We start from the raw sequence: 12,118 nt of genomic DNA on the forward strand, positions 1-12,118 counted from the left end.
TAGAATACGATATTCTACATGAAAATTTTAAACAGAACACAACCTGTTCAGGAGACAGGCTATTGATGGAGGGCACCTCTGCTTAGAGCAATAAGCAGTTCTCTGAAAATGCCTAATCAGACATTTAAAAAAAATATGGTTGTGTTATGAAGCACAGAAAGAATGATCTGAGTGCTTAAAAGCAAAAGAGGTAGGCAGTTGTCATGAAGGGTGTCACACAGGGTCTCAGCTCCCGCTCCCCACATAAGAACGCAGGACATGGTGAGGCCAAAAAGGAACACCCACGGGGCCATAGGTAGGGGAGTCATACCGCTATATTCTCGCTGGCGGCTGGGTTGGAGACACAGGAAGCAGGAGCCACACTGTTCGCAACCTGCCGTCCACTTCCCTGGCAACCCACCTCTCTTGCTAGCTGCAATCCGCCCTGCTAACTGCAATCTGCACTTGTTAGCTCAGCCACCATCAGCTGTTAGCGTAGCCATGGCAGTTACATTAGTGGCCAATGGCTCACTGGTTACAGCTGACGGCCAACTAGCCACAGCTGATGGCCATCCAATCACAGTTGATGGCCATTTACTACCTGGGCCAGCACCTTTCTATGTGAGGCTGAGAGCCTGGAAACTGCATTCCTGGTTCTGCCCCCACAGCAGTTTTGGTGAAAGTGGGTGTGTCCCACTATTAAGAGGAAAAGGCAAATTAAAGTCCTACAGCTTTTCTTCAGACACAGTAAGAAGAATAAATAGGAAGAAACGTAAACTGCAGTTTTGACAAGCAAGTAAGTTTAGATCCAGCACCACTGGATGGGGGAAATGTTGAAAAATACATCAAACTGGATTTATTGTACTACATTAGCATCATCAGCATTTAAGCTTTTCAGTATCAGTAAGACCTGAGAAGAAGATATCAGAAGGCCTAGATATCATAAACCTTGATTTAGACATCAAGGAACATAAGCTTGACTTTTAAATACATTGGTCATACTACCATACATCTATCTCCATCACAGGTTTAGCCAAAATATAACTCTGGCTGGATTTCATTATTAGATGCTATTTCACAGAACCTATGCATACATTTTAAAAGTTGTATGCTGCCATCTGCTCCTGTCATTCATAATCTAAGAGTTTTTCCATGTATGTGAAGACATAAGTGAAAAAAAAAAAAACTAGCCTATTTACCAAAATCTTTATTTTGGTAATCTTTATATGAAAACTGTTTTTTTTTTTTGAGGTGAGACTTGTTTGAGGCAATATGCAAAGCACATGAAGGGCTTGAGCGAGTCAGCCATTTGAGGAAATATATTTTTGCAGGAATTGGCTTCTTGTACCAGTTCTTAATCAAGAGTAACCCTAGGAGGGAGACAGAGTCAAGTGCTCATTCCTGTCCGTGTCCTTCCATCACTTGTTGTGGACATCATCTACAGGACTGAGCACATATTGGCAGACAACTTTTACATTTTGAAAAGATTCTGATTTAAAAATAAACACGTTAATTGCAGTTTGATAAAGGTCCATCATATTGCGGTGAAACTTAAGGCTTATCTAAAAATGTGTACTGTAACAACACAGTGCAATCATTAATTAAAAACAAAGTCTTATTCAGATGACTTATGCCTTTTGGTAGACAGACCATCCCATAGTAATTTTAAAGATTTGGATAGAAGTTATGACAGACCTAATTTTATTTTATTTTTAACAGAGAGCAGAAACGAGACCTGTCCATTGTTCCAACTGGAGTTAAATGTTTTCAAAGAAAAAAAAATGCTCTTCTGTTCTACTCTTTCTCCCCATTCCTATTACAGGCAGGCTGCTCTCAAAAGAAATGAGTTACTGCTTTCAAACTGTTCTAGAAGGCCTAGAGGTGCCTTAAAGGTACCTCGTGGAACAGGGAGAAGTTAAGGAGATGGGTGCTAGGCACCTTCCACTCAAAAGAAAAAAAAAAGGAAATGAAACTAGCTCATTGTGTTTTATTTATAAGGCATGTTTTTTTAGGATCTCTCACCTTTCTCCATGTATCATGCATTTCCTATTTTTTTTCAAGTAACTATTTGAACACAGGCTAGGGAAAAACACATTTACTCTCTTATTCTACCAATATTCATAATGGGAACTGTTGCAAAAGAAATGATAAAGGACTACTGCTAGACCTATGATCAAACTCATATACATTATCATTCAAGTTAATTTAGCGTTGAAACAGTAGTTAACTGTTATACACCTGTCTCACCAAAATAATTTCAGTGAACCAAAACACTAATCTTCAATGGTTTGCGAAAATTTTAATAAAATTTGCCATACTCCTGATTAATGTTTCAATGCTATAAAACCAACCAGATTAAACCATCCCTTGACAGCATCAATTATTTGGAAAACTACTAAATAAGAGACGTGCGGATCAGGATTTGAGTATGGGCTCTTAAGTAGTATGAGTTTTGTTAATTATGATAGTTTTACCTGACAGATGACATATGATACAGTATCTCCAGCTTTCATCTTTCTGCCTCCTTGAGAATTTATCCAGAGGGCAACATGCACATGAGGTAGGCTTTTTTTATCAGGGTAATCCTGTGGATCCTTTGTCAATGCCTAAAAGACAAAAAGGGGGAACAGAAAGTCCCAATCTTTAAAATGAAACTCTTCTCATATTGATATAGACTAATACATCTTTTCTAGAATCACACTAGCCACATCAACATAAAAATGACAGAAGCTGTATGTAGAAAACTCTTTCAGAGAATCTTTAGACATTCCATCCTCAAGGCTCCTCTCCCCTTTATTTAGTAACTAATATAACCAGATACAACCCTGACAGAAAAGAAATACAAGTTTATGGACCCTGGCACATAATACTTGGATAGAAAAAATTAAGACTATAAATTCAGTCTTCTATGCAGCTTTACAGTTTCTTCTAATGTTTGCAATTCTCTCACTGAATTAACTGACTGGTTAGGACAACAGATGATGGATAATGGCTACGCTTTTCTAGCCTAAATAAATCCCAAAGGCACCGGAAATCACTGAATTTACTCACACTGTCACCACCATAAGCTCTACAAAGGCAGAATTAGTGAGTGTAACAGAAAGTTAAGTGCCATGAATGTAGAACATTGCAACCTTGCTCACAGCTGCATTCCCAGTGCTCGGAGTGATGCGTGGTGTGGAGTACAAACCAAATGTTTGAAGAATAAATGATTTCACTCATTCTGCAATAATTCACTAAGTTCAAGCACTGTAAAATACTGCAAGATGAACAAGACAGTCATCTGTTATTAGTAAATGACTCCCCATTTCACACAAAAAAAATCAACAAAACCCAAACCTCTAAAATAAGCTGCATGTGCCAGGAGGGAGATGTGAACAAAAGTTATGGAGAGAGTTTAGAGAGGCAAAGATCACTTGCACCGGACAGGAGAAACCATGGAAGAAAAAAACCTTAAGCAGGCACATGAAAGAAAAACAAGATTTGAAGGAAACGCAACAGGGTCATGAAGATTCTAGGCAGAGGAAAAAGCAACAGTTAAAAGCAAGAGGTGAGAGAAAATAAGTCTATTGGACTGTAACTCAACATGCACAAGGGGAAGGAGGGAAACATCTAACTCTGTAAAAGGTGGATTTCAAAAGACAAGAGAAAGGACAGGGAATATGGTGCTACGTGACTAGGTCACTTAAGTGTGGTACGCAGACCCCCAGGGGTTCCTGGCACCATTTCAGGAGGTTGAGAGATCAAAACTATTTTCCTAACAATACTATCTGCACTGATGATGCAGAAGCAATGGTCAGGAAAGATTCTAGTATCTTATAAACACGAATCAGGGCAGCAGTAAGTACCACACGTACTAATAGTCATTGTATTCTACACCACCACACACTCGGTTTAAAAAAAAAAACAGCAACTTTCACTTAAGAATGTTCTTGATGAAGCAGTTAAAAATTATTAATTTTTTAAGCTCTCAACCCTTGAATATAAGGCCAGTGTTTTGTGTGCAAAATAGGAATTCTGCACAAGGCTCTTCTACTGCATACAGAAGAAAATGGCTCGTGGAAAAGTACTTGAGCAACTGTTTGAGTTGCAAGCTAAACTAGCTGCCTTTTTTATGGAACACAATTTTTACTTGAAAAAAAAAAAACAGGCCGACTACAGTTATTCTAACTTGGGATTATGGCAGACGATTTCTCAAGAACCAAGTGAGCCTGCCACCTCAAGGAAAACAACTCACAGTATATATTGTCTATGATAAAATTCAACCTTTCAAGTGCAAATTAGAATTTTGGAAAACTTGTTTTCACTCTCTGAGAACAACAGTTTCCCAACACTTACAGACTTTTCTGATGACAGAACTAGGAATATTTTTAAATGTGAGTTTTGATCTTGTGTAATAAAATTTGGAAGATCTGTATAACTCAGGGAACCTACACTGAACAAATACCCAATGCGTAATGTCATGCATGGGTAAAATACCCAAAGTACAATACAGACGGTCAGAGTTTAATGTAAGAGAGTACACAAAGTTCATTGACATGGTTTCAGATTTCACATTACAAATAACCTTTAAGAAAATACCACTTATAGAGTTTAAGTGTAAAATCAAAGAATATGCACAATTATCTGGAAAAGTTACTGAAATACTTCTTTTTCCAACTGTGTATTTGTGTGAAACTGGATTTTCTTCCTATACTCAACCAAAACTACACATCACAACAGATTGGATGCACAAGCAGATATGAGAATCCAGATGTCTTTTAAATTGGACATTAAAGAGATATGCAAAATTGTAAAATGAGGTCACTCCTCTAGCTGATTTTTCTTTGTTTCGAAATATATAGCTATTTTTCATGGAAAAATGTTATTTTTGTAATCACTTAATGGGATTATTGCTACTTTAAATTAATAAATGTTTTTAAAATTTCAGTTTTAATTTCTAACACAGTAAATATCAACATAACCACGTAAACAAAAGCTCTTGGAGGCCTCAATTATTTTCAGAGTGTGAAGGAGTCCTGAGGCTAGGAAATTTAAGAACTGCTATAGCTGAATAAAGCAGGTCCTCAAACACCTCTGCATGACCCACGTTATATACGCTTTCTAAATTACTCAGCGTAGGAGAGCGCCTAAGAAACTCTCCAAGTATTTGAATCTCCTCAAACCTGAAGTATGCAAAATCCTGATTGACTCGGTTGGGTAATGCTGCATAGAAATCTTAATCAATATAACTCTACTTAAGAAAACCGTTATCTTCTTCAACTGACTATACTTCAGTGCAATGTTAAGAAATTCTGAATTTCATGTGACATACTTTCTAATTATTAGATTGGGGCTATTTGGGGGGTTTTTACAAGCTAGTTTTAGAAGGCTTGATTTTGGGAGGAAAAAGCCATCGTGGTGGTTTAGGATCAAGTTAGCCAGAGTTACAAAAATCAGCTCTCAAGTATTTTGTGTTACTTTATGAAATATATTTAAGCTAAGATTGCTGTAATTCAGAAAACCAGTTGCTTTTGGCAACAAGGGCTAAAATCTCTACAAAGGTAAATCTCACCACTTCACCTTCCACACTAGGCTAACCTAACCTCCTATTTTCAACTCTGACCTGCATCCAAAATATGCGCACGCACACGCGTGCACACACACACTATACATATAAATATTTATAACATATGGAAATATATACTATATAGAAATATGTACCCTATATATAAAAATTCTATACATAAAAACACGGACCATGTTTTGCTTATTCAACTTTATATCCCAGAATCTAGCACTGTGCACATAAGAGGTACTCCATGTTTCATGAATAGATGATTAAACAACTTATTTTTTAATTCTTCAATTACAGTTAACATCTAAAATTATATTAGTTTTGGGTGTACAGCATAATCGTTAGACATTTTTATAACTTACGAAGTAATCCCCCTGATAAGTCTACTAAACCACCTGGCACTATACAGTTATTACATTATTGAATTTATTCCCTATATTGTACTTTATATCCCTGTGACTATTCTGTAAGTACCAATTTGCATTTCTTAATCCCTATACCTTTTTGACCCAGCACCCCAACCCCTTCCCATTTGGTAAACATCAATTTGTTCTTTGTATCTGTGAGTCTGTTTCTGTTTTGTTTGTTCATTTATTTTGTTCTTTAGATTCCACATATGAGATCATACGGTATTTGTCTTTCTCAGTCTGACTTACTTCACTTAGCATAATACTCTGTAGGTCCATCCATGTTGTCACGAATGGTGAGATTTCATTCTTTTTTATGGCCGAGTAATATCCTACTGTATATATGTACCACAATATCTTTACCCAATTGTCTACTGATGGGCAATTGGGTTGCTTCCGTATCTTGGCTATTGTAAATAGTGCTGCAATGAACACAGGGGTGCACACATCTTTTTGAATTAGTGTTTTGGGTTTCTTTGGATAAATACCCAGAAGTGGAATTGCTGGGTCATAAGGTAGTTCTATTTTTCATTTTTTGAGGAACCTGCATACTGTTTTCCATAACGGCTGCACCAGTCTGCATTCCCACCAACAGTGTATGAGGGTTCCTTTTTCTCCACAGCCTCCCCAACACTTGTTACTGTTTGTCTTGTTGATGATACCCATTCTGACTGGGGTGAGGTGATATCTCATTGTGGTTTTTATTTGCATTTCTCTGATGATTAGTGATGTTGAGCATTTTTTCATATACCTATTGGCCATTGGTATGTCCTCTTTGGAGAAATGTCTCTTCAGGTCCTCTGCCCATTTTTCAATTGCATTGTTTTAAACAAACCAATTCTTTTCAAGTTCACTGAACAACTATTATTTGCCAGTTACTATGCCAAGTGAAATGGAGACTATAAAGATAGTAAGTCACAGAAAAATGTATGCACAGCCTTGATCACACTATTAACTATTGTTATTAGTAATAATAATGTATCACTATAATGATAATTATTAAAGCTGAGTGATGGATACATGGGGGTTCATAATATCATTCTATTTTGTACAATTTAAAATTTTTAATCACAAAAACTTTAAAATAACAAAACTGTAGACTATTCATCCGAACTCGGAGATTACCAGTGTGTCGTTTATGACTCCAGGTTTCTTTGCATACCAGTAATATTGTCTCATCATTCATATGAGATGATGGTTTGGACCCACTAGCCTAGAGGCCGTGTGCTCAGTGTTATTTTGTCATTAATATAACTATGTCATTTTTAGACTAAACATTCCAAACTCATGGACCCCTTGCAACAGAGGGCCCACACTTCTAAGAAGGTAGGCAGTGTTAGGGATACAATGTGCAGAATAGATGCTAAAATTGATCAAAGGAAGACTGAAGTCATAACTCTTACTCATACTAGTGTTTGAGAAACAAACAAAACAGAATCTGAATGGAAACCACTTTCTAGATGTCACAAGTGATTCCGGGACAATAGGTGTACACTGCATCACGTACAGTGAAGAGCTAGTGCCAAGGCACATATTCTCTTATAATATTTCTATATTTTATACTTTTGTGTATAAATAAATGTCTTCTTTTGTGAATTTAAAGACATCATGGTCAATGTGTAGGAAACAAGTGACTTACCTAAGAATGAATACAATTCATAAGAATATACATGGGAATCAAAGAAATGCAAATTAAATCCAACAGTGAAATACTGTTTCATATCCATAGTAGCAATGTTTTATTTAAATATCAGCAATGATATTATCACCAATGTAATAGCATCAATCCAAACAAGTCTGTGGTGAAATTGGCACACATTTTGTTGTTATCGATTGCTATCACCCTTTTGCAAAGCAATTTGGTAAAAGCCATACAGATATTTGTATCTTTTGATTCAAGTATTTCACTTCAAGGAACCTAAGCCAAAAGCAAAAAGATAAATAGACAAAGATATGTAATAATTATTTAAAATAGCAAAAATAAATAATTTAAATAATCAAACAAGAATTTTAAATAAAGATGTATCAGTGAAATGTAAGATTAACACATTGATTAGCATGATGCTTTTCAAGGTAATATAGAAATGTGGAAAAATCTGTTTATGTTAAATTCAAATAGATTTCAAAATAATATACATTGCAATTGCTGCAATGTAAAAATATGTTTTCAAGAATAAACTATGCAAAAGTGGCAAGCATTACTTTTAGCACACAGGTATTGTGAATTTTAATTCTAAAATTTCCATTTAATGTCATCATTAGATTCTTTTTCATTAAATTTCCTTTTTTATAAGCTATGACAACAAAATCTATTTAGCACAAAACTGGTAAAATGATATTTGCAAAATTTGCTTCCAGATACGTAAGGGTACTTACTTTTTAAATTGAAAAAAAAATCTTTTACCTAACATCTTGTATTACATAGCATTTTGGAAACCAACATTTTTTTTTCAAATTAGGTAAGAAAAAATATTCCCTATTTTCAACAACTAAGATTGCCCATAAAGTGTAACTTATGTAGTTAAGACAAAAAGACACACAAGTGTTTTGAATGTACAGAACGTGCTACCACCATCTTAATTCTACATAACAATGCCCCAAAAGCCACCTGATTATAGTACCTCTAAGGATCACCTTTTGTGAAGTTAGACACACACACACACACACACACACACACACACACACACACACGGAAGCACGCTAGTACTTGCTCCCCCCCCCTTTCTCTCTAAGCTTATAGGACTGCCCCCCAAACAACTACACAACTGTAACTTAGGAGGACTATGAAAAAGGTAGTACTCTCGAGTCCCTGAAACATCAACTATAGCACTCCACAGAACCTCCAGAAACAAGGCTTCCATGAAACAAGGAATGCAGAGAGAAGGCTGTGTGGCAGACATGCAGTACCAGTGGCTGGAAGAAGAAGAGTGGTATGCTAATGCTCAATCTGTGAGATAGTTGTTAAGCAGCTTTCATCACCAGCTAGGATTTATTTCAGTTGCATGGATGACGTGGTTCTTCAACTAGCTGAAGGAAAAAACACATGGCAGCAGCTGGGCTCAGCAATAAATGCTACATTTACCTTGTTAATTTCAAACTGGCTCACTGGGACACTGCCATTTAGCACATTTTCTCCGATTTCTATTAACCTCTTCTGAATATTTTCCACTATAGTGTCCCGGCTTTGATCAGAAAGAATCTGGCCAATGACAAAGCTGCAAAAAGAGAGAGAGGTTGATTTTTTTGCAATGTCATACTTGATTAATACAGGAGAGAAAATGAAGATAAATGCCACTAGATTAACAGGTGGACAAGAACCATACTAAAAGCTAACATGAGGGTTTACGCCTAAAAAGCTGTTACTATTTGTTTTCTAACATTACCTCTACCAAAGGTTTACCAACCTTGGAATGTCAGGTTTGCCCTTAGACATACAGATCGTTTTTTTATGCAGCATCTAATACTTCATACGACATACAGAGAAAGGTATGTGTTCCATCATATGTTTATGCAATTATAAAATTCAAAAGCAGTTATGTTCTACCCATAAGTTAAAATGTTAGAAGACAAATATTTCACTTTTCTCATAAAGCACCAATATATTATCTCTGATGTCATCAAGATATCATCCCCACCTGAGATGGCAAGTAGAAATTTAAGTAAGAAGAAATTTAAGGTAAGTAGAAATTTAAGTCCTTTATAAAATTTTAAAAACCCAAAGATTTTAAACATTTCTTTCTTTACCTTCATTATATTGCTCAGTGTTCTCCAACCTATGTTATTCCACCAGAACCCCACAAAAAGGAAAAAAAGAAAAAGGAAGCCAATATTTTATCCATTTCTGAGAAAATGCAGAGCGAGGGTTTGACAGCTGCATTATAATTTGTCAGAAAAAGAACCCTGACAAAAACATTTGTATAGCTTTAATTACTAATACATTTCTAACTCAGAGAAATTTACTTCTATTATGATGCATCTTTTCTTAGAAAACACAAAGCTGAAGAGAACACTCTAATCGACAGTCCATACAAAGTAGTTTCGTCTTTGGGTACATTTGGGGGCAATGAAGCATTTCAAACTACATTTCATAAAAGGCTAACAGTGACCTATACTCGGATGATCAACTTTGCCTAATCAAGAGTAGTTTGCAGAAGGAACAATTGCGCAATCTCCTAACTTGAAAGCAAGAGGAAGACTGGAAAACAAGTAAAAAATGCTGGTACTCAGAAAATATTAAAATTAATTTAAAATTTTGCTTTAAAGAAAAAAATTCTTCCCCTTTCAGAATTGCTCAGGTTCAAAAAACAAGAATAACTAGAAAGATGGTAAATAAAGTACCTAAAGATTCATCTTTTAAATGGGTGCCTTATAAATTAATGACCCTAAAAAAACAAAACAAGTCTTCATACAATCTTCAGTCTCAGGTACAAAGCTAGCGGGTCACTCGTAACATTTATGATTTTTGAGGTATGTATTTGAGAACTAGCTTTTAAATTAACCTGAGATTAGTAATAATCTTTAAACACAAATGATATGGGTGAGAACAAAGTCTCACTCCATGGCCCACTCTGAATTCCAGAATATTTTAAGCCATAAAACAGGATACCTTAACAAACTATATTCCTAAAGAGGCTCTTGGATGACTCAGGAACACAACACAAGGCACTTTCTAATAGAAACATTAAAGCAAAACAAAACAAATCACATAACAAAACCAACGCTGTAAAGATCAAAATGTGAAGGTTTACCTTCACCATGAGTTAAAACTCACGAGAGTTATCGAGTCTGGCTTTCTCTAACTTTTAATCTATCTATAAAATTCCACTCCAAATAAGTAAGAATTATTCACATGAATAATAACAATACCAAAAAAAGTAGTTGTGTCCTTGTGCTTGGCAGAATCACAGGTGTTGTCTACATGATAAACACTTTAATATTTTTTAGAGACAAACATCAAAATCAAACGCGAAAGCTGAACTCACTTTCCAGTGTCTTTAGCCAGATCACACCAATCTCTTCGAACTATATCTAATCCCTTCAGCTCCTGTTTGGTGACGTAATTCCCATCTGACGTTGGCTCCACAACCAGAGCAGCGTATTTCTTTTTCTTCAGCAGTAGCAGAGACTTGAAGATTCCATCAATGTCTATTTCAAGCAGTTTGTATAACTTATTCACTTCACTTTTTACCTGTGAAAATTTCAACCATTAATACCAGCTTCTCAAACATCTAATAGGAAGAAGATGAACATGCTGTAAATTCCCAAGATTTAACTTAAACAGAACTTGAAGTCACACAAGATTAGCATGCATTTACTAAGTGTATATGGAATATGATCTTATGTTGGGTCTGATGCAAGAACACTGGAAAAGCACAGGGACAAAACCACATTAAAAAACGAAGACAATCATATATCATCCCACTCAACCAGAGGACAGATTTGGCAGGGTCAGCCCCAGGAATTATGAAAACTATGAAATAGTCTGTTTTAAATCTAAAAACTAAATGCTTATGTACGGACCTTCAAACCACTGGATTAGTTAAGAGATTACATAGTCCAATGAGTAAGTATGTGGCCAGAAATAAGTAAGCAAAACTTTATTAAAATAATGTCTATGATTTCCCTGAACTTCCCACAGCACCCTGAATATAAGCAAATAAGTATATGCTGAACAAATGAATGAACAGTTACCCGCTCTTTATTGACAGGGTCATAGCACAGACCATTGCCTCCAGGAAAATTACACAACTTTTCAAGATTCAATATGAGTACAATGTGCCAGGCTTGCTCTCAAATGAAGGCTATAGTTTAAATTTCACACATTTCAGGGGGGAAAGGTAGGAATGTGTTAGTCTGTAAGATGATACCTTAGTTTTAGTTTATTGGGACACTATCTTAACATAGCAAGTGTTCAAGAAACACTAGTTGTGAACTGCAATTAGGAGGCTACAAATGATTGTTTTTAAATGTCCCCTTACCTTTTCAAATGTATTTTAAGTACTCCTGTAAAAGTTATAGATGTGTGTATATGTATGTAGGTAGGTATTTCTCTATCAATGTAGGAAATGCATCTGAACACCACTACAGACACATTTCTCCTTATGAATGACAATGTGATAAGTACTAATGTGATCACATCTTAAACTCACCACACTTAGACCATTCTCAAAGGCCA

At 35.8% G+C, this 12,118-nt stretch overlaps 1 protein-coding gene across 3 annotated transcripts in view; it reads right to left on the minus strand.

The window, feature by feature from the left end:
- POLA1 (DNA polymerase alpha 1, catalytic subunit) overlaps positions 1 to 12,118 on the minus strand; it is a 282,912-nt gene that overhangs the window by 158,070 nt on the left and 112,724 nt on the right. For all 3 annotated transcript variants that reach the window (XM_081042752.1, XM_081042753.1, XM_081042754.1), the window contains exons 29-31: positions 10,926 to 11,131; positions 9,026 to 9,158; positions 2,454 to 2,585 (exon numbers count right to left, since the gene is read on the minus strand). In XM_081042752.1, coding sequence (XP_080898878.1) covers positions 2,454 to 2,585; positions 9,026 to 9,158; positions 10,926 to 11,131 — 471 coding nt within the window. The remainder of the gene's footprint in view (positions 1 to 2,453; positions 2,586 to 9,025; positions 9,159 to 10,925; positions 11,132 to 12,118) is intronic.

This window comes from Rhinolophus hipposideros, assembly GCF_964194185.1.
Source record: "Rhinolophus hipposideros genome assembly, chromosome: X".
Taxonomy (NCBI): Eukaryota; Metazoa; Chordata; class Mammalia; order Chiroptera; family Rhinolophidae; genus Rhinolophus; species Rhinolophus hipposideros.